This window comes from Hippocampus zosterae, chromosome 15 (genome assembly GCF_025434085.1).
Source record: "Hippocampus zosterae strain Florida chromosome 15, ASM2543408v3, whole genome shotgun sequence".
NCBI lineage: Eukaryota > Metazoa > Chordata > Actinopteri > Syngnathiformes > Syngnathidae > Hippocampus > Hippocampus zosterae.
In genome coordinates, this window is record NC_067465.1 from 8,645,867 (window position 1) to 8,672,865 (window position 26,999).

The window sequence follows — 26,999 nt, forward strand, 5'->3', positions numbered from 1 at the left end:
CCCCACGCACACGGGGCATGAGCGTTACATCACGTCATACAACACATGCCTCTCGTTTACTCTGGTTGCACAATTCACTGCTGGGTCTTTTTTGAAGCAGATATTAACCTGTAGCTATTGATATACATATGGCGTTGAACCCCCCCACAGTCTGCGCACACATGTCATTCCATGTGTGTCCCCGGGAAGCCTTGTTAGTGTGGCCCGGCACACCTACGTGTGCGTACCACTCCGACCACCTCAGCACATTGTTGGCCTATCAAATGGACTTGTCGTCACGAATCTCCCAGTAGCTGATGAATATTGGATGGGCGTGGATATTACCTCCATGGAGGAGGCCTCCCCCCACCGAGGCAAGCGAGGCTGCACACTCAGCAAGTCAAGTGCTGCCTCACTGAGACCAAATCGAGGTCGTGAAAAAAAAAAAAACTCCCCTCCGGTAATGAAGCGGGAAACTGTGGAATTGTCATGGATTTCACAAAAGGTGAATATCCAGAATATCCACCGAATAAAATAGGACATTTTTAAAAATTTTATTTCCCCCTCTCACGTGTTTTAAACACAGTTAACACACTTACTCGAGCTTTCACTTTCCCAATCCTCCAGAAAAGACACCTAGCATGCTTGCTCCTAGCTGTTATTTTTCACTCCCAATCGAAATTTCCTGTAAAACGGATACATTAAAAAATATAATCAGGAAAATGTAATCAAATAAAAGTCTGATAGCTTAATGCTAACATTTCATGTACAAACAAAAAGGCGTGGATGTTACTGTATTTTCAAACCTTCAAACAAATCTTACATTCACGCAGTGGTTCTCAATTGGCGGATCGTAAAGCCGTTTTGGGTGGGTCGCAGGCAGATAGTTTATTAAAAAAAAAAAAAAAAAAAAAAAGGAAGGAAGGAAGACCATGGACTATACAAGGTAAGCGACAGGAAAGCTGCCCGGTGCGGTAGCCACAAGTCCGTATACAAACACAGTGCAGCTCAGCCTCTGGCGAGTAGACACCAGAACAAACGACATGCTCTTGGCGGTACATCAAACTTGTTTGAAAATGGTCTGAATGGTCTGAAAAGTGTTTTCAGAGGCTGTTTTCAGACAAAGGCCGTTCTCTGTCGTTCTTAACTTCTATACAAGTCAGTCCAGCTTTGCAACAATTGGAAAATGCTGGTGGCAGGGTGACAGCACTTGAGAACCATGGCCTCAAAAGACAAGGAGCAGTAACATGCAAACAGGGGAACAACCGACTATTACCGGAGCTTCGATAGGAACCTTCTCTGCCAATTCTTCTTGCTCTTAAAGAACCATCCTCCTCTCCACCTGTCTCCATAAAGCCACAATTGAATTTTAAACCACTTCACTTTCATCATCGCACGCGGTGGACTGTAATTCCAAAAAAAAATGTTAGAGGAGGATTTCCGAGCTTATTTGCATTCGTTAGCTCGGGAACATAATCCACGCTTGTGCCGGGATAGATAAATGAATACGGAATAAGTCAAGCCTAAATGCGTCCAATGACAAATTGAAGAGCTTCTTGCTCAGCTCTGCCCAATGTATGAGCCTTTGTAATACAAACGACACCCTTTATATCACGAATTCTGTTTAGTAAACAAGCGAGAGATTGTTTCCGATGTGTTTGTCAAACTTTTAAATTATGAAGGCGCTAATTCCTCATTGCAGCTTGTCCAAAAAAAAAAAAAAGACTTAGATGAGGTTGTTGTAACAATGTTCCCATTATGTCAAGTCTGTCCTTTTTTTAGACACTCACCGAAGCTCCTGCGAGGAGCAATGAATAAGCGGAGCTGAAAGAGTAGAAGGCGGGCGGAAGAGACTTCGCAATCGCTGTATTATTTATTTTGAACACTGGGGTTGAACCTTGATTTGTTTGTACCATTTCTTTGATCAACCTCAACTTGGAAAAACTGAATTTAAGTCTGTATTTATTCATTTTTTAACGACACAGAGAAAAATTGGTAGATACGCACAACATAAATTTCCAAGAAAAAATGGACTCTGGATCACAATTGAATTCAAGTTGAAGCGTCACAACGAAAGAAAGTCAACTTTGGTTTCCTTGATTATATTACAGACATACAAGGATAGATGAAGACTCTCTAAACACCTCAGTAAGCCGCAGTAATATCAGTTGTTTTTGGCAGAGGATAAAGAATTGATGCCAGTGAGAAGTGCTGTATTGTTGGTCTACATGTGTTGCGCATACTTTTCTATTTTCCTCCATCGGCAATCAGTACAGGTTTAGTTGTGATGTAATTTCTTTTGTAAACAGTATTCTGGCACTCAAAGTGTATCTGCGGGGGCCAAAAAAAAATTGCCCTTTGCAAATAACGGATCAGGCCACACCGTTGTATATTGTCTTTGAGATGAGATTTAGCACAGACGTTCACATCATTTACAATCATATCGTGGCACTCAAAAGACAGACCTCCATTTTAAAGAGGAGAAAGATCTGTCGTCACCTTATTTGCATATCAAAGGATCTTCCCAAACAGATGGCCGCCGATTCCATTCAAGGCTTGGCTCAAGTTCAGTGCAAATGTGTGATGCGGGAGGGGATTGCTGTCCATGTGACGATCTGGCAGTCGGGACTTAATTGATCGCTCCCTCCCCCAGGCTGGTTGGTGGCGGTCAATCAGAGGCACCTGCGTGAAGCTCCACGACAAATGCCTGCGCTGCCCACTGCAGTTTGCCAGTCCGTCGTGGATGAAGGGTCGCAGAAACACACCCCCCCCCCCCCCCAACCCCCAGGCAACGTAAGTCACCACATTGTGGTCAATGTTGCTCTTGTTCCTTTGAGCCCTTGGAACACACATAGACGGGCTGCGTAATCTGCTGTTGCTACCCGACCTTGTCTCACGAAAGACTTTTCCTTGCTTATCTGAAACTTACCTCTGCCAGCCTGTCTGATCTGCTGATGCTACTTGACATTACCTATTGCATTAATAAAAAAGAAAAAGGTTTTCGGCCTTTTGGAGCAAAAAAACTGTCGGCTCTCAACGCTCCACTGTATAGTCTTGCTTTTAAGAAGTGCTTCAATCTGATTTTTTGTTTGTTTGTTTTTGGACTCCAGTAGTGGTCGACAGTGGCTTTGTAATTTGTTAAGAGCCGTCATTTAGGACCACAAAAGGGAAATTCATGTTTTCCAGTTCCTCAGGGAGAAGTTGAGTTGTTTGCCAACACTCATTCAGTTGTTATGTGTAATGCTAACGGGGGCAAGTAGCTTGAGCCTGATGAGGGGGGTGGATGGTGGGGGGGGGGGGGGGGGTTTACAACACGCGGACACAAAAGCCTCACCAGATGCGAGCCCAGAGTGATCTCGCCGTGAGCTGACATTGCTGAGCACTGTGACTCTCTTTGCCAAACAATGTTCCATCTGCTCGTTAGGAGTTTCCTCTCTCATTATGTACACTGAATAAAGGCGACAGTTTCCCCCCCGCCCCCAATTGATCCTTTTGCACCCTAGCTTTATGCAGATTTTGAAGGCAATAAAATTCAAGTCAAACCATGTCATGATTAAAAAATTCAGCGTAATGACAAATCCCAACCGATTACAATCGTGATGACGGGCGGCGTTGGCGTCTAGTGAAAGAAGGAAAGAACGAAGGGGCAGAGAAGGTCCCAAAGTGGCGGATGGTGTCTTTCCAACCTAGGCCTTTCTCAAGCGGCGGCGTGCAAAGCACAGCGAATGCTCGGGGGGCAGACGGATGATTTTGGTGCCCTAGAAAAATAATTTGTCCACTTTATGGCCATCAGTGACGGCAGGATGCCTCTTCAACATGCCCCTTCGAAATGGCCGACGGTAATTTTGGTACTCATTGTCGCTTTCTTAGTACAGATTATTTTTGCCTTGAATCAAGTCATGTGCCTCGACTCACTGTCCTCTGGTCAATTGCGTAAACGAGAAACTCATTCATTTGCCACCAACCGACAAATGTGACTGTCAGTCAAACAGCTTGTAGCATTTTACTTGGCGACCCAGGAAAAATAGATGCTGGGGCCCATTTCGGAAGAGTTTGTGGGAGGTGATTGGATGACGTACGCAGGCTGCTTTAAAAGTCATTCGCTTGCGTGGCCTCTCTTCTGCCCCCCCCCCCAAAAAAAAAACAGTCGGAGATGGTCTGCCTTCAAGGGCCGCAGCAACATGTGATCAAGCCGCAGGTCAAATTGTTTCACTGCCGTCGAGGTGAGCTGCGTTGATGACTCTTCAAATGGCCCGTAATGCAATTTCACGTGTTCCTTCGGGGTGAACATACGTGGCGCGTAGAGTACTCGCGCCGAGGGTCTTTATTGCACATAAATTGAATTTGATATTACCTTATTGCGCCGTGATGGTGGAGCAATGACACCGAGAGAACCCTCTCCTCCGCACGCACGCCGGCAAGCGTGATTGTCACCACGCGGGCTTGATGGAGCCTCCGCATTTGCTATTGATGAGCGCCACTGGATAGGATGACGGCGCAAAGTGAAACCAGAGACGCTTTCGTCGCATGGGGCGCTGGAGGGAAGCGGTGACGGAGGCGGTGGTGTGATTTGAGCATTTCAACATTGTCAATTAACAAGACGGGTTGAGCAAGCGCATGGCGTGGACGGCGGCGACGGTTGTGGGGAGGAGAGGAGGCTAAAAAGAAAGATTCCAAAAGACTGAAGTAGAGAAAGAAGATGGTTATTTATGCATGGAGGAAGGAGAACAGGAAACAAAAACTGGAAGAGAGATGGATGGAAGGAGACAGAGAGAAGGGTGAAGAGGTCTATGAAGCTCTCGTAGATGAGAGACAGGAAGTTGACAACCACGTTCAGTGATTCAGAGCATCCCTAAAAAAAATTGAGTACCGGACCCCAGTTTATCAATAATACGAGGAAAGTAAACAATTGAAGCACACGTGGCAGATTATAAACTGCGTTCAGAAAATTCATGAGAGCAGAGCACACTCTGCTACAAAGGACGAGGACGGTGAAATGTCCACTTACTAACTACATTAAAGTTTTTCTTTTTAGTTGAAAATGGCTTACCTTAACCAGGATTCCACATCACAATCCTGCTGGGTTGATGCGCCTCTTGTCACAGTAAATTCTTGTTGTGGAAATCAAAATCGAGGTACCGTAACTACTGTTCTTCTTCTTTTTCACCTTCTTAGTCTTCTTCCGCTAGAAGTACAAGGATTTATCATTTTTTATTTTTCATTTTGTATTTTAAAAATGCAATTGATACCGTATAACAAGTGTTTAGAAGAGTGGAAATGAGTTGTAATGTCTTTGATTGAGGCCTGAATCTCCCCTCGAAAAAAGTCCATCTCTACTTTGTGGCAAATTCACCCAAATGTATCACCCACAAAAAAAAAGCGAGGGAACACCGTATTACATCTGGGTCTGGACATATCGTTGGCGATAAAAGGGGTTGAAGTGATTAGTTGTCTCGTCGACCGTTTCACTTTACTACTCGCCATAGACATTTAACGCTTGAAAATAACTCATCGCTAATCGTGTGTTTTCTCCGATGCCGTCTCCCGACTATAACGCTGTGTGGCGCAGTCAAATGTCCGACCAATGAGGCGACGTAGGTCTCATACATCTTCCACCGTCTTGAGACTATGAAACTAAACTAGCGGCAGATAGCGGTTAGCACCACTAGATATTCTCGATATTCTGATCACTGCTCGTCTTAAAAGACAGCTTTGATTAGGTGAGGTGCACTGAGCGGATGGACCTGACGATATGTACACACAACACACACACACACACACACATCCCATGGATGAAGCCAATTGATAAGAGCGACAAGTAAGCCAAAGGAACATCTAATCTTAAGCGTGCCGCTCTCAGTGACATCGTCAGATGGGGTGTCATTGAAACAGTGTACCACCATTCAGGGAGCTTCGGACAACGTTACATCAGCGAGCGGCACGTGTGCCATACATGTGGGGAGGAGAAGCCGCAAGGTGGCAAAATATATATATATATAATGATAATAATAATAATACATTTTATTTTATAAGCGCCTTTCAAGACACCCTAGGACACTTTACAATAACAAAAAGATCATTGTTATACGTCGGTGTAATACTACTTGCATCACATGTGAGAAGCGGCGAAACATAAAACACCAACGGCATGGAAAAGTAAAATGGAATTGAACAGATGCAAGTATTTTTACATTTTGATTTGCCGTTACTTGAAAAGTGTCGAGAAATTGGCTGTAGTTTAACGTCACTTTCACGTCTATTGATGTACCTACCGAGGTTAAAATAGTTCACAAAAAATGAAATTAAGAAAAACTAAATTTGAAAATAAAAATCAATTATTTAAAAAAAACTGATACATTTGACATTTATAAAACAGCCTAAAAATTAATTTGTGGGCATAATCAAAAACGACTGTGACAAATTTAACCTGACATAAACCTTTTTATTGTGACAATACAATACAATACAGTGATATGATCCCATAATCTCTTTGCACATATCTCCCCTGCTTCATATCTTGCATTCCGATTTCCTGTTTCGTTTCTCACCAAAAAAACCCTTATTTTTTTAAACAAAACAATTTCCTTTCTCTCCGTCAACATGTTCAAAGAACACTAACATAGTAGGATGAGCAATATATTTTGAGAGATAACTATGCGAAACGTCACAACTTGTCGCCGCACAACACCGATCACCAAACCAAATATGAGCACAGCCGCAGAAAATGAGCGTGATGGAGTACATCGCTTCCATCGTGGCTAAAGAATGACATCGTGACTCGGGGGGGTGGGGGGGGGGGATTCTTCAACACTGTGTTACACTTTAGGGTGACGATATGCATTTATAGCCTTTCGAGATGAAACATGCACACAGAAACAACTTCCCCCGTCTTTTGTTTTCTTGAACTAGAGCGAGGGGGATGGGGGTGGGGGGTTGGAGAGTAGACCACAGGGCTCAGGTTGATCCTGGGAAAAGACCAAGCGGTGTTTTCGAAGGCATTGTGTACATGCGGATGGGAAAAGCGTCTCACTCCAAACGCTGCGTAAAGTTTTCTGGGAAAAGTCCCTTTTGCGCTCCGGTTCCCAGCATCATCCAGTCACTCTGCTTGAATCCCGTCAGCCAACCGGCTTCCTGCAGCGGCAGCGGCGGCATCGAAAAGACATTTGTCTTGAATTTGACATCGCTCGACAGATACGCGCGACGCCCGGCAAACTCACCTGATCCTCCACTGAAGCGGTGGGGACCACTAAGACCACATCACCTTGCTTCAGGTCCAGCTCGTCGCTATTGGCTGCCTCAAAGTCGTGCATCGTCTCCACCTGCACAATTTTCCCCCACGTTCATCCTCTCAAGTGGTGTTTGGCTTTCCGAGAAGGCAGAGGCGTGCGCCAACGTTTCCTTCAGACCGAATCCAAGACTGACCTTGTACAGGAAGTCGCCCGGGAGTCCCCCCGGAGATGAACTTGTGGGTTTGATTGGAGGATTGTCGGCAGCCACGCAGTTGTCACTGATAGCCGAGGGTGAGATGATGTCTGCGTCGCGATCATCGTCGCCTTCGTTGCTGGAGGCGGGCTCAATCACCACGGATGGAATGGCCATCGTTTCCTGTGCAAACCAAGAATAACTCAACTCAGCCTGACGGGGGTGCATTGAAAATGAAACGATTAGTGACGCCAAGAGAGTGGAAAAAGCATGGATGCTACGTTTGAAGCTAACCCAGCTAACCCGATGTCAATGACGCTAGCTTGCGCCGCGTCAGCGTATGTTAGCAAAGCCTCAGATTGTGAAAGTGCATTTAAATGTGCATGTTTGTTATATTGTTAGCTAGAAACAAGATCAAAAAGGTGGAAGGGGGAAACTAGCAGTTAATGAAAATTAATAGAAGTCAACCAAGGTGTGAAAGTCATGATTTTGTAACATTCCAGATTTACCGAAGCTTCGTCGACAGGACTTTGCTTTTTTTCTTCTGGAACTGAAACCGATTCCTAAAATCAAAGTCAAATGAAACATATTTTCATTAAATAACAAAGCAATTTTAATGTTATTTCATAACATGATAAGCTGTCCACTGCGGTAACCGCCGTCCCCGAAAGGGTTAAAATGGCGTATAACATGCACCGCCATCAATAAACGTTCCAATTGTGATCGATTATAACCATAAAGAAGTTGGCTTATGGTAAGCCAAGTGAAAATGAAACGTGTTCTTTCACTCACAGGCGGGTTTTCTTCCAGTGGTGAGCCACAACTATCTGCTGTATTTTCCTCAGTGGCGGTGGGAACCGCCACTGGGTCGTCCTCACCAGCCAGAGAAGCTGGAGGCACTTCTTCGCCGGCGGAAGGTGCTGAATTTGCAATCTCCAAAGCCTCCGTTGATCCGGGATTGACTTTGTTCTTGTTCAAAAATAGAGCCACATTCAATTTTTTTTTTTTACTACATTTGACAGTTTCTGACAGTATTTGAGTAATAGACGATCAAGACACAAGAAATCACAAAATGGCTACTCACCATTTTATCAAAATCAGCAAAGAACGATGGGCCAGTGGCATCCTTCGGAATACATGTTGAAAATGAGACAAGAATCTCAAATGGTCATTAAAAAAAAAAAAAAAAGAAAGAAAAGTAAGGAAAAAGAGGACGTGTCAAAGAGGGAGCACAGGGGGCGCTGTTACGGAGGTGCAGGGAAATGAGCATTCTGAGGCTAAGGAGACAGACGGACAGAGACCTGATGGATGGATAATTCCTGAGGAGGACGGAATTTGCTCAAGCTGCCAAACATTCTAATTACCGACTGAAGTTGAAAATAACAAATCGGGTCACTCAAGGCAATCACATGTCAGGCACGGGAAGCGTTTAAGAGGAGAAGGAAAGATCAGGTTGGGGTTAGCGGGAGGTTTAGAATTTCAACGGACGTCTACTTGCTGCCAAACCAGCACGCTAAAAATGGGACCATGTACCTCTTCCTTTTCTTTAGCTACATCTTGGTACAATTTTCCAAATCTCAGGTTTGCAGCCTCATCTTCGGACATGTCAGAACTTTCGGGTTCCTTGCGGACTTTGGTAACATCTACACCTTGAACTTCCGAGGTTGAGCTTCTTTGTTCATTAGGAGGGTCCGAGCAGCTGCTCTTGCCAGCTTGCTTCCAGGACACGTTGCCATTGACCACAGCATCTGTAGAGGCTGCACAAAGACTGCTTGCAAAAGGATCCCACCTGCTTCCTCCATCTCCAGAGACTACAAAACCCTCGGCCTCTAAGCCGCCTTCTGACTTCAAACAATCTGCCTCGTCCACAGTTTGGGACTCAGCAAAACGAATGCGATCGGATGAATCTCTGTCCTGTGTTTCGGCAAAAGGATCTGAACTAAAGCCACCTGCCCCTCGTGATTCAGCAAAAGGGTCGGAATCAAACGCACCTTCTCCTCGAGTTTCAGCAAAAGGGTCAGAATCAAACGCACCTCCTCCCTGAGTTTCAGCAAAAGGGTCGGAATCAAACGCACCTTCTCGAGCTTCAGCAAAAGGGTCGGAATCAAACGCACCTCCTCCCTGAGTTTCAGCAAAAGGGTCGGAATCAAACACACCTTCTCCTCGAGTTTCAGCAAATGTGTCAGAATCAAACGCACCTCCTCCCTGAGTTTCAGCAAAAGGGTCGGGATCAAACGCACCTCCTCCCTGAGTTTCAGCAAAAGGGTCGGAATCAAACGCACCTCCTCCCTGAGTTTCAGCAAAAGGGTCGGAATCAAACGCACCTTCTCCTCGAGTTTCAGCCAAAGGGTCGGAATCAAACGCACCTCCTCCCTGAGTTTCAGCAAAAGGGTCGGAATCAAACGCACCTTCTCCTCGAGTTTCAGCAAAAGGGTCAGAATCAAACGCACCTCCCTGAGTTTCAGCAAAAGGGTCGGAATCAAACGCACCTCCTCCCTGTATGTCAGCAAAAGGATCTGAATCGAACCCGCTTCCCTGTGCGTCAGCAAAAGGAGCCAAATCTAACGCTACTCCATCCTTTGCTTCTGCAAGAAGACTGTTACAAATTGTGCTTTGCCCCTGTGTCTCTGCCAAAGGATCCGAATCAAATGCGCCTCCCTCCTGCGTTTCCACCCAGCTTACTGACTCCTGATCTGCGGATATGACAGCTGTTGCTTTTTGCTCATCTTTCGGACCTTCACCCTTCTCCTCACCACCCCGACTCGCTGAGGTATCCCGCATCCCCGATGCGTTTCTACCATCCGTGTGATCGTCACGCGAATGCTCATCGTCCGCACTTGCCCAGCTCCCTCCCTGCATCCCATCGCCCCATTCTTCGGCGGTTTCGTATTCCGATCCCGAGCCATCGGGAGACCTGGACCACTTCTCAGTTGCCTGTTTGGAGCTGTCCTCAATCTCTTCACCAAACTCGTTGGTAAAGATGAGCCCAGGGGTGGATATCCTGCGACCTTCCTCCCCTGGTTCATTTCCCTCCGACGCCCGCGCAGTTTCCGGATCATCAGCAGCACCATAGAGAAGGTTGGGGTGTGTTTGAGAAGGTACATCTCGGCTGCTAACCTCATCCTCTGCTGTCTCACTGTCCTTGGGAGGAGGAGCAGGAGGAGTTGTGACTTTATCTCCATCATCACCCTGATCCCCTCCCTCTGCCCCTTCAGGAGCTCCTGTGGCAGCCTCCCCTGCGGTAGCTTCTCCGTTGGTAGCCGCTGAACCAAAGTCAGCCGACCAGTCGGCGACAAAGCCGCTTTCCGAAGCCTGGGCAAACGCAGGAAATAAAAAAGTTAAAAAGTTTGATGAAGCCGGGCTAAGAAAGTGCTGCTGGTTATGGCTATGTTGTGATCTTTATCGTGTGTTCTGGTGTCAAATACGACAAGCAGTTAAGATGTCGTGCTTAGGCGTGTCGCGTGTGGACTTACAGTCTGCGCTGGCTGAGCCTAGAAAGGGAGGAGTAGGACACAGGTGATGTATGAAACCATTTCACGGGACAAATCAAGTGCAGCAGAGCCGAATGCACTCACCGACCACGTATCCCAAGGCACAGCGGTCTTTTTGGGGAGGAGAAAAAAAAAGAGGAGCTTCAACTTTATAAAATGTTACAATTCAGTCGGAAGACATTCGAGACAAGTAACAACAACAACGCCGTCAAACGATATACGGCGAAACCTTGAGTTGGCGCGCTTATTCCACACTGCTGCTATTAGGTGGCAGACTAAAATAATAGCTCATGGAAGTCAGGATGCATCGTCGAGACTAATAAAGGGTTTCTTATCTTATCTTATCTTAGTCATATGTTGACAATCTTATGGTTCAGAATTAAAGTCAACGATCAATGAAAATTAATAAAAAACTACAAGGGCCGTGATTGCGAATAGCAAAGACTCCAACTTTGGGAAAGAATTGATTCACAATAACAAACCTGCGATTACAAGTAACGATTTACAAAAATAGGGCACCTCAAAAGACGTGCTGTATACTCCATCAAGCCACACAAGGCTCGAAATCAACGATTTCGCAGAGCGGATTCCAAATCTAGGCCGCTTACGTCACCTAAGTGCGGGCCGAGGTGAGAGATCGGTGCGACTTAGGTCGGAGCAACTAGCGAGCAACGAGCTTTGGCTGGCTACTACTGCCTGGTAAAGTACGTTGCGGTTTCGCTCCCATGTGAGTAATCACAGCCTCCACATCTGCGAAAAAGCTACACTTCTGATAAGTATCGTTCTTATGAAAGCCGGAGAAGCCATGCTAATCGCCAAGCTAACCTAATGTTATCGATAAAGACTGGATCGAAGTGCTTGGGTGACTGAGCTCGCTTCACGGAGGGCTCGAAAGAACTGCCTTCATGCGGACCGCATCCAACTTCAATAATAGCAGGCAATTTAAAACGTGTCGGGAGAGAAAATGATACAAAATAATGTTATCCACAGCTAAACGGGAAACGATTGTAATGATTGTGACAGGGTCCCCGTACGATAGTGGTCTAGAAGATTACATTTCTATTAATATGTCGGCGGGGCGGCATGGTGGGCGACTGGTTAGCAAGTCGGCCTCACGGTGCAGAGGTGCAGGGTTTGATTCTGACTTTCGGCCTTCCTGTGTGGAGCTTGCATGTTCTCCCCGTGCCAGGGTGGCTTTTCTCTGGGTAGTCCGGTTTCCTCCCACATTCCAAAAACATGCATGACAGGCTGATGGAACACTCTAAATTGTCCCTACGTGTGTGGGTGAGCGCAAATGGTTGTTCATCTTTGTGTGCCCTTTTCGAAAATGGATGAATGGATGGATAACATGTCGGATGCCGTGTCTCTTCAGTGTACATTTGATCATTTAATATAGCGGCATTACCTGAAACTTTTCTCATTTGATCCAGGTTTATTTAATTCATTCATTCATTCATTCATTCATCTTCCTAACCGCTTGATCCTCACTAGGGTCGCGGGGGGTGCTGGAGCCTATCCCAGCTGTCTCCGGGCAGTAGGCGGGGGACACCCTGAATCGGTTGCCAGCCAATCGCAGGGCACACAGAAACGAACAACCATTCGCACTCACACGCACACGTTTGGACAATTTAGAGCGTTCAATCAGCCTGCCACGCATATTTTTGGAATGTGGGAGGAAACCGGACCACCCGGAGAAAACCCACGCAGGCCCGGGGAGAACATGCAAACTCCACACAGGGAGGCCGGAGCTGGAATCGAACCCGGTACCTCTGCACTGTGAAGCCGACGTGCTAACCACTGGACTACCGGGCCGCCCGGTTTATTTAATGTTACTTCAAAATAAACAGAGAGAAGCTAAGCAGTGCCAGTGTGTAGAAAAATAGCTTAAAGTATAAACGGAAATGATATAAAATGGCCGAAATCGTAACAGATTTTTTTTCATATGGCCTAATACACAGCCATTCACATTGCATGCAGGAAGATGCTTTTGTGTCAACAACCTGCGGTACCGGCGACACACTTTCATCCGGCTGGAAGGCGTCGAAATCGAGATCAAGGAGCGATTCTCCCGGCCTCTCATTGGGCTGTGGACGCACAAAGCAGTTAGGAGGCAACCCGTACTGTAGCGCCGTTCCCTTGAAACGCTCAGAGACCTGAGATGGTGATGGCGCCGGTAAAAACTCTCCTCCAAACAGGTCGATGATTTGCTCCTCCACCACCTCCTTGGAAGGCGTGACTTTGGGGGGCGGAGGCACAGGGGGGCCCTTTTTCATCTGCACAACAGCAACATCGTCATTAGACAACGTACGGCCTTCGGCGGTCATCTCAATGCTGTCTGGCTTGAGTGCCTCGAACTAAGGTGAACGTCCGCCTACTTACCATTTAACGTTCAGAAAGAAAGTCGCCTATTCAAGATTTGTTTTTCTGTGTAACATAACTAACCCTAACGATCTGATGAAAAACAACACCCCAACCCCTTAACACAAACTAAGGGACATCTAGCAAGATGCACCGAACGTGACTGAATTGGACAATTGCTAAAAAAAGAAATAAATAAAAATGGTCAAGTATTATTGTAAAACACAATTGGCCGTATTTCATTTTGTTACCGGAATTATAATTTTTGTGTCAATAGCGAACGCAATACAGCACGGCCATTACAAAAGCGACATTAGGATGCTGTTTGCCTGCCATTCACAAATTTTGAATCGCAGCAGAACTTCTTTGAGACGATTGGCTACGAATGAACCGCAGAAGGCCGCACCCTGCGCTACGGTGCAGGTGGCCCCGGGCCGCAGCGCTGGGTGTGCGGCGGGTCCTGCTGCAGGATGCCAGCTCACAGCTGGCTGGTTTGACAGAAAATTTCAGTAGAGGTCCAACCGGCAGGGGAGGGTCCGACGTCGGAGAAATTGTAGTTTTAAATTTCTCATGAAGCGGGGAAAGGGTGTCACGTTATTGACAGTGGTAGAAGCAGAGATGCAGGGCGTGGGGGGGATTATTGATATCCAGTACTCGAGTAGAAGACCAATTACTTCTACCCAGAATTAATTAAGTTCAGAATTACTACAATTCTGAACTTGAAAACACGACAAAAACACATTGGTTCTACAACACCGGTTCCCACAAATTCCTTCCGCCCGAGTGTCCGTGAACAGTGAACACAGCTTACTTTTGTCTCATTCGTTCCACGAATCAATCTTTGTAAAGATTTGGAAAGAAATAAAAGCTTTCCTTGAAACCACTTGGAGAGTTAAAAAAAAACTTTGAACTGTGCAATGTTTTTCTGTGTTATTTGACACGATTGACCGGAACAGAGGATCACTTCATCAAACGAAGGCCGATCATCTTTGATGAATATGATTCTCTGACCCGGTCCCCCGTTCTCCACTGTAATCACGTCACCCTCGTCAAATGCTCAAAGGCAATCTGTTAAAACTTGCGGAAACTCCAAACTCATTCACCGTCATGGACATTTGTTTAACACCTCCGACAAATGTAATCGTCAAGTATCTTTTTGTTCGGGTAAGCAGAGTGAGAGAGTCTCTCGCCCAGCCCGTCAGTGAAATTCAAGCTTCCACGTAACTGTACTAACAAACAGATACCAGTGGGTGGCAGCATTGCATCACTTTGGCTTTCCATCCATCCATTTTCTGAACCGCTTTATCCTCATAAGTGTCGCGGGGGCGTGCTGGAGCCTATCCCAGCTGTCTTCGAGCAGTAGGCGGGGGACACCCTGAACTGCTGGCCAACTAATCGCAGGGCACACAGAGACAAACAAACATCCCCGCTCACACTCACACGTAGGGACAATTTTTGTTTTTTGGAATGTGGGAGGAAACCGGAGTATCCGGAGAAAACCCACAAAGCCACGGGGAGAACATACAAACTCCACACAGGAATGCCAGAGCCAGAATTGAACCCCGCGCCTCTGCACTGTGAGGTCGATGCGCTAACCACTTGCCCACCGGGCCGCCATCACTTTGGATTTTGGACATCCCAAATAGTTTTTGAGTATGGAGGAGTGAATCTCAGCTTGTCGCGTCATATAAGAGGGGGAGAAATGCCAACTGTTTGGAATTCAGACAGGTTTAGGCACTTCACACGTCATGTGTTGGAGTGTGTTTTTTCCGTACACGTAGAAAAATGAACGCGTCGCGGTTGGTCGTGGAAAGTAAGTGTCGCCATTGGGAAAAAAGGTGACGCGAGTCTGCATGTGAATTTGAACGGAGGAAAAAAAAGCCACTGACGTTATAGTCGAGTCTTGGGCGGGGTGAATCAGCATCATGGGATGTTTCTTTGCTGTATATTTGTCGGCAGTTGGGAGGAAAGTTTGGATCAACTCTCAAACTCTCATTTTGTACTGTGGTGGGCATTTTTAGGCGATGGAAAATTTGTACCTCACTGGGTGTTTGGAGCCGATTTTTTTTTTTAAGTACTTTCAAACTTTCAAAATGGCTGTGAATGAGTCGAGGAATTTCAGCACCTAAATCAGAGTCGCCTTAATGAACACAGTCAGACGGGACAAAGGACAAATACCGTCGTCACTCACGCGGCGTCCGCACGAGTGGGCAAAGAAAATGGGAACCGGAATTGTATACGCGACATATTTCCATACATATTTGTCCAAATGCGCTTGACAAACATGTTCATAATGCCGCTAGATTGTTCCTAATCTACACAAACACCGACACACGTGTGACACGGCACAAGTTCACTCACCATCCAATAGATGAGTGTGCAGCAAAGAAGAACAGCCACAGAACATTAAACAACAAACACAGCCCGCTTGCCTGATGCTAGCATGCTAAAAAGCTAGCTAAATCATTGTGCGCGTTCAACTAACTTGGCTTACATCCTCTCGTAAACGCTGCAAAGTCATTACGACATATTACAAACGTTTGTGTCTTCACTCGCACACAACTCGGATTCCGCTTGTTTACCTGCACGGGAGATTTGGGACGCGGCGGCCCGGGAGAAACCGGGCGCAGCATGTGATTGGAACCGGCGTCTGGACTCTCGGGTGGACTTTCGTCTTCGGGGGGCGAAGGCGTCCGAGCCAGCCGCAACGGCCCCGAATCACTAGCCAAATTGGAAAGAGTTGAAAGTCGACCTTACTGACGAAGTTTCATGAAGCTTTTAAAGCATCGCTCACACATCACTGATCCATCTGTCGATTTGAATGTTTACCCACGGCATGATTGTGGCATTTTAGACATAAGGGAAAACATACATAACACAAAACACCGGACGTTATCTCGCCGACCTCCATACCTGGGTGCTCCTTGGATGGTGAACATTTTGTCAGCGTGTTGTTCACTCAGTTGCGTCATCACTTCGTACAGCTGCTTACACACCTACACGTTGAGAAAAGCCATCGCGTGGAGCAGAGAAAAGAGATCCTTTGACCGCATGAACCTTTCAATTTGAACAAGTGGCTGATTTCATGACGTGCCGCCACACCAGAGAAATCTCTCGGTGAAATCTGGCCTCCAGACTCGTCACGCTTTTGAAGGTGCTGATGTAGAATCTGACTCGGCTGAAACACAAAAGAAAAAAAAAATCATAATTTCCATTGAATCGATGCATCTGGCTGACATTCACGTTCGCGTTGAAAATCTTAACTCTAATAAGTTCGAACTACCGTATTTTCCGCATTAAACGGCGCAGCTTAAAGCCTTCCGTGTTCTTAAAAGCTCACAGCGCCTTAAAATCCGATGCGCCTTGTGTTTGGACATTACGGTAATACGTCAACCCCAAAATGGCTCCTCGCTCGAGACGTGCTGACAACGCAGAGTTCAAACTTAAGGTGATCGGTTACGCAGTTGAACACGGAAATAGAGCAGCGGCAAGAGAGTTCAACGTTAACGAGTCAATGTTATAACTTGCTGTTGGTTAAGTGAACCGTGTCGCTGCTTTATTAAATATGTTTTACGGACATCTGATCGTCGCTACAGTATGTAAATCAGGGTGTAGTGTAGTGTCTTCTTTTGGCATTTCCTTGAGCATGGCTCCATCTAGTGGATGCATTGTAGATTGCGTCTTATGATGCGGTGCATCCGATATATGAGAAAAAATTACAAAATAAGCCATTCATTTCAGGTGTCAAACCTCGTTTTTCGACCAAAATTTTTGAGTTTTTTATGCCTCAGATTATGACCGAAAATCGGTTCTCGACCAAACTGAGAGCACTTGAATGCGCCACTTGACTCCTCTCGCCTTCCTTCCTTACACGAGGAAGCGTCACTTCCTTCACTTAGCGTTCCATTGTGAGCAGACGTGTTCAATAAAGATTTTTTTTTTTAAAGAGCGTGTTTTCGGTTTTCGAACAGCCTTCTGGAACAGATTATGGTCGAAAACCGAGGTATGGCTGTATCTATCTGAAATCGACATCAGATTAGATGATAGGGACCTGTCCCAAAGAGTTGGAAGTTCATCTTGCAGACCAACGTTGAGCTCATCAAACACTCTCTGAGCCTTTCGCAACTCGTCATCAGCCTGTAAAATGCAATACAGAACATAGATCACTACTGGATGCTGGAAAATTATTAATCCATCAGTTTTGCTTCATTCATAGTTGGAGTTCTCAATTATAGACCTCGAGGTTTCTATTGCTACGGAACAAGGCCTGTAGCCACTAACGGCCGGAAAGCTGTTGACAGCGTGGGCCAAGTGCAGCTTCAAAGAATTGTCACACAGAGTAGACAAACAAAAGACATTTGGACGGTTGACTGGTGACCTTCAGCATCTTGCGGTCATTTTTCATCCCGGACAGCTGCAGCGTTTCAACATGATGACGAGCGCTGTCGTAGTCGATGAGTTTCCGGCTTCTTTTGGCCACGCGGGTCTAAAAACGTGAAGGCGTCAGTGATGCAGAAGGCTTGAAAAATCTGATCACGGTGACAGCCGATCACCTTCAGGTCAGGAAACTGCTGCAAGTATCCATCCAGATTCAGCAGCGTCGAGTCCACCAGCTTATTGTGGAAATTTTCCCACAGTGCATCGCAATCCTACAGGGAAAGTAAAAATAAAAATTAAAAAAACACATTGAGCATAGCAGACTTTATCCTACACGATGTTACATAGCCAAAAAATAAGACACTTTAATGTTTTTGGGGTGTTGACATAATTTTGGGGGCATGATCAAAAACAAATGCGTACCTTGCCGATGGTCATCACATCATCTTTTCCGTGCCAGTCTGGCTCGTAGACCTCATGGAGAGACTGCGTCAGGTTGATGGAGGCCTGCTGCATCCCTGCAAAGCAAACGCGGCACTGAGCATTAGTGGCGCCATTAGCGTCCTGGCGTATCGTTCATGAATCCGCTCACAGCACGTATCAAATGCCCGACCACACACATGCTCCTAACAACGTGCGACCGTGTGTGTGTCACCTTTGATAGCGGACATGTAGGCCTTCATCTCTCTCTGCAGCCGCGAACCTTCACACTGACACGCAAGGCACTCGTTAATATGTCAGGCAACAGGGAATCAAACGCGAGCGTCGCGGCGGTTGTGTGTCGGTTTGGTGTTTTACCTCCTGTCTTCTGAAGTTGATGACAACTTGTTCAAACTGTTCATCTTTGGTCTCGTCGGCTTTGCCCAGCTTCTGCAACACCTGAGCCGTCATTTGCGTTAGACATATCGTAATTGTGTATTTCATCAAGTAGGGCCGCAACTTAGGCCTCTAGTTTTATTTTGAATCCTATTATTGGCAAACATGGCGCACTTGGGCAAGAAGTGAGGGGCGTGGCTTTGGACGGACAGTCGAGGGTGTGGAGGGAGGAGTCAAGTGAGGTTACGTGCAAATCTTGCTACCGATTACAAAAGCGCAAACCCTCCCTTTCGTATTTTCCATGCGCCTGTAATATTGATTTTGATATCCGCCCGACATTTTGCTATAATAATCCATAAATGAACTCATAATGGTAGTATTCAAGTTAGTTCTGAGGTTTCTTGTAATTAATGAGCTGTTTATAAATTGTGTGTGTGTGTGTGTGTAGCAGATCAGAAATTGTGTACTGTTATTTACAATTAACTTGTTAAGAATAAAACGAGGCTACTTATTACACCACATGAAAAAAAAAGTTTCATTGAATAAAAATTTAATTTCTTGAGGCACATGTTGAATATCACAATATCGATATGGCAATACTTCTAAAATTACACACAAGTACACACTGGATATGAATATACATCCACAAGTACTGTACTGCCGATATATAATATAGCTAAACGAGTCACACGTGACGTTATCTCGCGAGAAAACAGAACGTTCATGTTGAGTGACGTCTCAGTAGGTGTTGAGCCAATTAATCAATAAATGACATCTGGCTTTGGTGGGCGCGCGATTCACGTGGTGCCTTTCGCTCAACGGCGACGTCATTGGTATCGCAGTCTAAAAACGTCCACATTTGACGTTGGGAATCTCTCGCGGCCTGCAAGGACGTCAGTGTCCGTCCATCACCTCCTCCTCATCCACCTCCTCCGCTGCATCATCACCTCCTCTTCGTCTTTCTCCTCGTGCAGCCGCTGCGTCTGCCGCTTACCTTCTCCTGCGCTCTGTTGAGCCTTTTTTGCACATTTTTGGCGAAGATTCCCGTCTTGATGTCCGCCATGACGCCGCACTGACATCCGCGGATTAACGGCAATACAGCGACGAGGGGGAGGTGCGGGGATGTCAAGTGCGCTTGCGCGAGCGGGCGAATCAGATGGTTCAAGTAGGGGGCGGGGCCTAATCCCCAAGGTTTGCCTCGATGTTGAGCGGGAAAAACTGTTTGTCATATGACGTCGCCGGCACAGTACGTGGGACAAGGCGAGTAAACAAACGTAGAAGTAGAACAATATCAATAAAAGATGAAAAGAATCAAATAAAATTGTGATTAAACATGTTATCCTTATTCTGTTTGATATTTCAACATTTAAAAAAAAACATATTTTGTCTACATTGGGGTTTCGGAGCTTTTCTTTGCCCGCTAGGGGGGTGTAGATCAGTAGATGTCGCAAATACATCGTTTGCTGAGGGGTTGTGACGCCGTTTGAGACTCGTTGAAGATGACAGTGGGTTCTACAAATCACCTTGACCTCAGAAGGATATGACGTTTCTCTCGTCCGTTGTAATGACTTCCAACCAGCAGAGGACAGTACAACTACATTCAATGGCGCTTCCCTTCCATCAAATGTCTAATTCCGTAGCGTAATGAGGGTGGCCGTCTGCCTCGAGCCGTTGGACTTGCGATGCAAAGACAGATCATCTGTAAGAAGGTTATTGCGCCCAATGCAAGGTACATCAGCTCTGCCAAATACCTCACATTAAACCTCACGGGATCCAGACTATGAGTCTACTAACTGCGAACCGGAAATGTATTAGTAAGAAATCATTGATGAATAAAGGCAGTGGGATGCTGTCTGGGCCAGCAAGGCCTTCTCTGCTGGCCTTAACATTCTCAGAAAAGTAAATTTACTTTTCTGAGAATAACCCTAAATTTAATTTGTTATTTTATTTTAATAAATATGTCGACAAAATTATTCTCTGTATTCTTTACGTCGTATTATTTCCACTTAGTCGAGTGGCTTTCAATGTTATTTAAAATAACATTGAAAGCTACTCGATAAATAACTTATTTATTATGGTAGAGTTTTTAACCAATCATATTTCAGATAGGTTGTGTTGCCAGGTAAACTAAACCTTCAGCAGGCCCCTGTGCGCTGTAAATGAACGGGCACAGTCAGCTTGCAATGGCCAATCAGATCACGAGTCTGCGTACCAGGGCCAGCTCGAAGGGTTACGTCGACACTGGACGTGCGTTCGGTGATTGGATTAGCGCCTGCTAGAGGGAGCTGTTGCTGCATTTTGACCCAAAATGGCCGAAGGAGAAGACGTTGATCTGGTTGCAGGACTACTTTCCACACAATTTTCAAGACGGACCTTCCACTAGATTTACCAATTTAAGTTGTTTTACCAAGGCAGCAAGGAAACATCCGAGCACGGCTGGGCACTTACAAGCTACGGTGCGTTTAAAAATGTTTGGGCACACTCGCCTAGATCTCCAGCTCAGTGAACAGGCACTACATTGGTGAGTAAATGAATTGTATTTTACATTTCCTCTTGTTATTTTATTTCGTTAGTATTAATGGTCACGAAATAAAATGACAAAGAAAATCAAACAACAAAATTGTATCAAATAAATCTGCTCACCTGCAATTTATAATGGTGCATTGTAGTCAGCTTCGTGCACTAAAATTTGTCCAATCTCAGCTGCTCAACATTTTCAGTTATTTGCTTTTGTATAGCCTATTCTCAAAATGCAAATGATCTGTTAATTTTATTTTCAAAGAATAGTTTGTTTTGTTATTGTGTGTTTGGTGTCTTATATGAAACTGCGACATTGCGCAATTTATTGGACAGACAGCGTAATTTGGGTGGCATTTTATTTAGTATTTTTTAAATCTTTTTATTTTGGACAATATCTGTAAATTTAATTTCCTGCTCTTAATTGTGAATGCATACTTGATGGTTTTAAATGCTCCTGAAATTAAGTGCTGCCTGACGAGCCTATATTGTGTTAATGTTGGTGATGTCACTGAAGGCCTAAGGTTGAAATGCACGGCCCGCCACTGAATAAAGGTGTATGCCAGCTCAGAGCATAGGTGCTGATAGAACTGGGGACAGCTTCAGAATGATGTAATCACCCAACCGTCAATAAAAAAAAAAAAGACAAATTAATTTACATTTACCGGTATGTTCCTTGTATGTACCGACATTGAGCCTTCCTGGCATATTTGTGCCTACCCTAATAGATGCATTGGCGTTACACATGAATATCGGAATGTACAACTTCCGCTGTCATGAACGTGGTGGGGGAGGACCCCAAAAAGCAGGCAAGACGGAGGAGCAGAGTGGACTTGACAAAACGTATTAACAAACTGTAGCCTCATGTTAACCTGTTTGCTCGGTCGGCAAACTGGAGGGGGGCAAGTAGCAGTCCGGCGGCACTTTTTAGAGCACTGGTGTCAAACTCAAGGCCCAGGGGCCAGATCTGGCCCGCGACATCATTTGATGTGGCCCGCGGAAGCAAATCAAACATGTTGACTTCCATGATGCTTGCTAAAATTTTCACCAAAATTTCAAATTCTCAGAAAAGAGAGCTATTGGAAGTTTTCTTGTTACCAAAACCCTCATGACAGTAACTTAAACCACATTTGCATAAACCATTATTCTTGACTTCCTTAAATGGTTTCACAGTCATAACAGCCCTCCAAGGAACCGGGAACTATAATGTGGCCCGCGACAAAAAAATGACATCAAATTTTGCAATATACTTCATAGCATGCTTTTGGTTGATGACAGTGCGACAGTGGCTCTTGCTGCTGCCTTACAGCAACAAGTCCCCTGGTTTGATTCCAGTTTGGACTGCTCAAAAATAGTCTGCATTTTGGAACACTCCCACGAGGTCTTTCCTTCTATCATCACCAATCCTTTTTTTTATCCAAATGCCAAACTTTCAGTCCCACGTGAAGATGTGATGTAACATTTGAAACCCACCAGCAGAGGGTGTGTGTATATGTGTGTGTGTTCACGCGCACCACTCCATCTGTTCTGTGACCGTAACAAGTTGTCTTTCTAAAAATGACTCTCACAGAAATTCGCTCTCTCTTCCACGTGAGGCGATGGCGATGATGATAAAAGATGACGCTCTAACTCACGCGTTTGAGTGTGTGTGTGTGTTTGGCATGAATGAATCAGGGAGGCATCGTGGTCCTCCTCCTCTGTCGTGACATTCATTCAGGAGAAAGTGTGTGTGTGTGTGTGTGTGTGTGTGTGATGTCGCTGACTCACAGGGAAATTCCTGTGTGGTGGTGGAGGGAGGGATCAAATGGACACCCAAGTATAATTAGTGTATTTGAGGACTGCAGCTCACAAGCAGCAGACCCGAGGCCTGAGGTGATCAACATAGAGCAGCTCCTGGGAGAAAGAGAGCTTGATGGAAGCAGATCCGCACCGACTGACTTAGTGCGCGCCACCTGTTGCCTTTGCGGGACATCGCCATGACTTCCGCTTCTCTCCCCGCAGCACTTTTCGCTCTGACCGTCGTCGTCCATTTCTGTCCATCAGGCTCGCTGGTCCTCCAGTCGGAAGTTCCCGCGGGCATCCAACAGGGGGCAGAGTCCCCCAAGTGCGCCTCTTGCACCGTAGGCCAGGTGAGGAAGAACTCCAGCGATATGGTCGACGCGGTCAAGCGTCACATCCTCAACATGCTCCACCTGAGCACACGACCCAACCTGACGCAAACGCTTCCTCGCGCCGCGGTTCTCAACGCCATCAAGAAACTGCACGTGGGCCGCGTGGCCAACGACGGCAGCGTGGACGTCCAAGTGGACGGGACCGACCCCGAGGCGCCCGCCGCCGCCGAGGTCATCGCCTTTGCCGAACCCGGTGAGTGAACGGGCAAACGTTCCAGAAAGCCGCTTCTTGACGTGGTCCGAGGGCCGGCGGCTGGTTTTGCTTCATGGCAGGGGGTGTCTAAACATAAAGTCGAACCTCAGTTCTCCACCAAAAATTTTGAGTTTTTTTCATGCCTCGGATGACAGACAAATTTCGGTTCTCGAACAAACTGAGCGCACCCGAATGCACCACTTGACTCCTCCCGCTTTCCTTACATGAGGACGTGACGCTTCCTTGTATTGCTTTTCATCGTGAGCAGACGTGTTCAAGAAACCTTTTTTTTTAAAGATTTTCAAACAATTCGTTTTTTGGAACCACGGATTATGTACGAAAACCGAGGTTTGACTGTACTTTGATGCATTCGAGGGGTGATGTTTGCTTGAAACACGTGTTACGTCTGACAATGTGATCAATTTATCATCAAAAATGTCCATTTATTTTTATTTTTTTACCACTCCTCAAAGTAGGATAGCTGAAATGTTGATCGCTTTATGTATTTTTTTTCACTTTGAGGCAAGGGATGCAGACAACACTTCCACAACTGACACAATTTCTCCAAAATTGTCAACAGCATCCCGAGAAATTGTGCGTCTCTGCGCGTATTCTGGGAATTGGACGACAAAAGGGCACGGCGAGGGCCAGCTCATTGCTGACAGAGTGCCGAGATATTAATAGCGACCCCTGTGAAAGAACTCGTTAATGAGGGGGAGGCACGAAAGAAAGAATGATTTCATTCAGACTCACTAATTAGTCGGCACAGGAGACAAAGGGGCACTTTGGGGGCTTTTTTTAGCATGGCTGCTAATAGCGATGCAAAGTGATGCTAACGTGCTACGCGTCGCCGTGTTTTTGTGCGCCAGGCGAGGCCGGGAACACCCTGACCTTCGACCTCTCCAAGGAAGGCGGTAAGGGGGCGTCGGTGGAGAAGGCCGACCTGTGGATCTTCCTCAAGGCGTCGAGGGGAAGTCGGGCCAAAGGCAAGGTGAAGCTGCAGCTCCACCAGGCTGAGCGGGACGCGCCCGTCTCGGAGAAGATGGTGGACACGCGTCGGAGCGGCTGGCACGTCCTGGCCGTGCCGCGCTGCGTTCAGTCCTGGCTGGACCGAGGCGACGGGCCGCTGCGTCTGGGGCTGTCCTGCCCGCTCTGCGCGGGGGCCGGCGCCGCGCCGGTCCTGTCTTCCGCCGGCGGCGACCAATCCCACCGGCCCTTCCTCATGGTGGCGCTGCGCGCCGGGGAGGAAGCGGCTCGGCGCCGGACGGCTCGCAGTTTGGAGTGCGACGGCAAAACGCGCACGTGCTGCAAACAGCAATTCTACGTGAGTTTTCAGGACATCGGCTGGAGCGACTGGATTATCGCGCCGTCCGGTTACCATGCCAACTACTGCGAGGGAGACTGTCCCAACCACATGGCGAGCGTCGGCGGCTCGGCGCTCTCCTTCCACACCGCCGTCATCAACCAGTACCGCATGAGGGGCTCCGGACCCTTCCAGAATGTCAAGTCATGTTGCGTGCCCACGCGGCTGCGCGCCATGTCCATGCTGTACTTTGACGACGAGCAGATGATCGTCAAAAAAGACATACGCGATATGATCGTGGACCAGTGCGGCTGCTCGTGAAAACGCACGTGACAGAGCGGATCAAACGGAGGATTTGATCGAGCCGCTCTTTTCCACATTGGAAAGCAAGCGGGGAGTTCATCAAAACTGACAAACTATGATGTCGTTCATTTGATCCCTTTTTCATTTGGACTTTGTGTCAAAGTCTCGCCGGTGGACGGTTGAACGCTTGCAGACGACCGACTGGACGTCGCAGAGGAAGGAAGCCAAAGATGGAACGTTGGCTTGTGAGAGAATTTTCAAAACCCTTCACATGACAATGAAGAGTGTTTTGGTGCATGTCCACCCCCCCCCAACCCCCCGCCCCTTGCCCCCAACGCCCCTCGATTGACAAGAAGTGGATGTGCTGGTCAAACGAAAGTTTCCAGACTGAAGAAGCAGGCCAGCCAAAATTGGTCACCGTGGCAACGATGTGTTTGTTCACTGACCTACAAACTCATGGCTGAGTCGAGGACTTGATCTCAGACAAAGAGGGCAACACAATGCATCGTGGGTAGTGGAACATGTGGCAATAATAGCAATGAAATATTCTTAGGATGGCATAATTCTCCCCAAAAGGCAACATGACGTCTCGTTCCAAAGTGTGTACGTACGCACAGCATTGTGGAATGATTTGACGGCTAATCGTATCAAACTTTACGTTCACGACCCTTTTGATGCACTTTGAACGCACTTTTCTATCGTGTGCCAAGCACAAGTGGCAAGTGTGGACTTGCACTTCTATTAGCGCTTTATCGTCAACTTTGGAAGCATAGTGCACAAGTAGGTTAGTAAGGCGCCTCGAGGTCACTGAGGTCAAATGCTGGTGCACTCGCATGCTCTAGTTATTCCTCATAAGACAAGAAATATATACTGTATATCTTTTTTTTTACATGTTGCACAAGAGGGGGAAAAAAAGCTGTTTTATTACTCTGACATCATGTTCCAGTCTTGACTAACTTCCACTCGTGCTGTCTCACTAGTGTGACACCTGCTAATTTGGGACTGAAAGTGGTCAAATAAATGATTGTTTTGTAGAAAGACAGTTGTTGGGAAAATGCTTTTTCCGATATATTAAAACAGCAAAGGGCGACGGGCACATCATTTTGCAATTTGTTGGAAAAAAAAAAAAACTTCAATGATCGAGGACGGTCGCCTCCTTTTTCCAGACGAATGTCATGCAATGTGACACGATTTCGTCAAAATGAGAGCAAAAGTCAAAAGGCCGGCCTCAATGAACTTTGACCTTTGGCCACATGCTTGTTGCTCTTTTTGATCATCTTGTAGTCCATCCCATGCGACCTCTCCGCCATCGCACATCTGTGGAATTCAAGCCTCCAAGATCATCATCATTATCATTATGTTTTTACAATAAATGTGAGGGACTGGAGTGCTGATGACCCTGCCCAAAACATGTTGAACCAAGTGTGAGAAATGAACGCAAATTTTTTTTTCCAGTGTAGGCCTGCTAAAAGTGATGACGAGTATCTTGAATTAGCTTCTTCACACTCACAGTCAGTGTGTCAAGTGTTCTTGTCAGCATTAGCTGCTGTGATGGAAGCGCGGGCGGCCATCCCACGGGCCCATCGAGCCACCCTCATCAATGCGCAATGACGTGGCCACAACACCGCCTGCGCGCTCACTCATGACAACTAAGAGTAAGGAGAAGAACAAGAAGAAGATGTAACTGTGGAAGATCCATCACATTTTCAAGGTGATAATTACTAACACGGCCAGTTGAGAGCATTACAGTATTTTCAGGAGTGGATTGTGAGGCAGGAGTGTGAATCTGACAACATCAAAGATGTTGCTTAGTAAGTTTAGATATTAGTAACAGTAATAAAATTAAACAGGTTTTTTTGGGCTAAAAACGCCTTACTATACGTGGTCGTTTCTTTCGGCTAAAAACGCCTTACTATACATGGTCATTTTTTTCTGCCCTTTTTTTCGGCTAAAAACGGCTTACTACATGGTCGTTTTTTTTCAGCTAAAAACTCCTTACTCTACATGGTCGTTTTTTTCGGCCATTTTTTTGGCTAAAAATGCCTTACTATACATGGTCGTTTTTTTTC

At 46.3% G+C, this 26,999-nt stretch overlaps 2 protein-coding genes and 3 long non-coding RNA genes across 6 annotated transcripts in view; 3 read left to right on the forward strand and 2 right to left on the reverse strand.

Annotated features, from left to right (window-relative positions):
* LOC127616432 (uncharacterized) overlaps positions 1 to 3,225 on the forward strand; it is a 37,183-nt gene extending 33,958 nt beyond the window's left edge. The window contains exon 3 of the long non-coding RNA XR_007967115.1: positions 2,633 to 3,225. This is a non-coding gene — a long non-coding RNA (uncharacterized LOC127616432). The remainder of the gene's footprint in view (positions 1 to 2,632) is intronic.
* LOC127616431 (uncharacterized) overlaps positions 1 to 21,510 on the forward strand; it is a 109,978-nt gene extending 88,468 nt beyond the window's left edge. Inside the window, exon 2 of the long non-coding RNA XR_007967114.1 lies at positions 21,429 to 21,510. This is a non-coding gene — a long non-coding RNA (uncharacterized LOC127616431). The remainder of the gene's footprint in view (positions 1 to 21,428) is intronic.
* On the reverse strand, positions 6,537 to 19,598 carry amph (amphiphysin). 2 transcript variants are annotated; one of them, XM_052087981.1, is made up of 21 exons: positions 19,438 to 19,598; positions 18,426 to 18,506; positions 18,283 to 18,337; positions 18,051 to 18,145; positions 17,804 to 17,899; positions 17,629 to 17,736; positions 17,302 to 17,387; positions 16,353 to 16,428; positions 16,164 to 16,246; positions 15,833 to 15,971; positions 13,046 to 13,156; positions 12,893 to 12,976; positions 10,977 to 11,003; positions 10,875 to 10,892; positions 10,519 to 10,713; positions 8,486 to 8,527; positions 8,194 to 8,370; positions 7,911 to 7,964; positions 7,402 to 7,584; positions 7,197 to 7,298; positions 6,537 to 7,110 (listed from the first exon to the last, which is right to left on the reverse strand). In XM_052087981.1, the coding sequence occupies exons 1-21, from the start codon at positions 19,504 to 19,506 to the stop codon at positions 7,006 to 7,008; spliced, it is 1,986 nt and encodes a 661-aa protein (XP_051943941.1). In that variant the 5' UTR covers positions 19,507 to 19,598; the 3' UTR covers positions 6,537 to 7,005. The 2 variants fall into 2 exon arrangements, with proteins under 2 accessions (XP_051943941.1, XP_051943940.1); XM_052087980.1 differs by having other exon boundaries at positions 13,046 to 13,165.
* On the reverse strand, positions 9,413 to 9,820 carry LOC127616428 (uncharacterized). Its single transcript, XR_007967112.1, has 3 exons — positions 9,810 to 9,820; positions 9,642 to 9,767; positions 9,413 to 9,515 (listed from the first exon to the last, which is right to left on the reverse strand). It is a non-coding gene; the product is annotated as an uncharacterized LOC127616428 (long non-coding RNA).
* Positions 21,511 to 22,187: 677 nt separating the features above from the next.
* Positions 22,188 to 25,968, forward strand: LOC127616420 (inhibin beta A chain-like). Its single transcript, XM_052087998.1, has 2 exons — positions 22,188 to 23,324; positions 24,194 to 25,968. Exons 1-2 carry the CDS (start codon positions 22,937 to 22,939, stop codon positions 24,946 to 24,948), a joined length of 1,143 nt encoding a protein of 380 aa, XP_051943958.1. The 5' UTR covers positions 22,188 to 22,936; the 3' UTR covers positions 24,949 to 25,968.
* The last annotated feature ends 1,031 nt before the right edge of the window (positions 25,969 to 26,999 follow it).

Coding starts and splice junctions, on each gene's coding strand:
- amph (XM_052087980.1), bottom strand. CDS start 19,506: ATGGCGGACATCAAGACGGGAATCTTCGCCAAAAATGTGCAAAAAAGG. Junction 15,972..16,163: donor ACCATCCAAGGAGCACCCAG/GTATGGAGGTCG, acceptor CAATTTGGCTAG/TGATTCGGGGCCGTTGCGGC. Junction 12,977..13,045: donor CGGCGCCATCACCATCTCAG/GTCTCTGAGCGT, acceptor GTGCGTCCACAG/CCCAATGAGAGGCCGGGAGA.
- LOC127616420 (XM_052087998.1), top strand. CDS start 22,937: ATGACTTCCGCTTCTCTCCCCGCAGCACTTTTCGCTCTGACCGTCGTC. Junction 23,325..24,193: donor CATCGCCTTTGCCGAACCCG/GTGAGTGAACGG, acceptor TTTGTGCGCCAG/GCGAGGCCGGGAACACCCTG.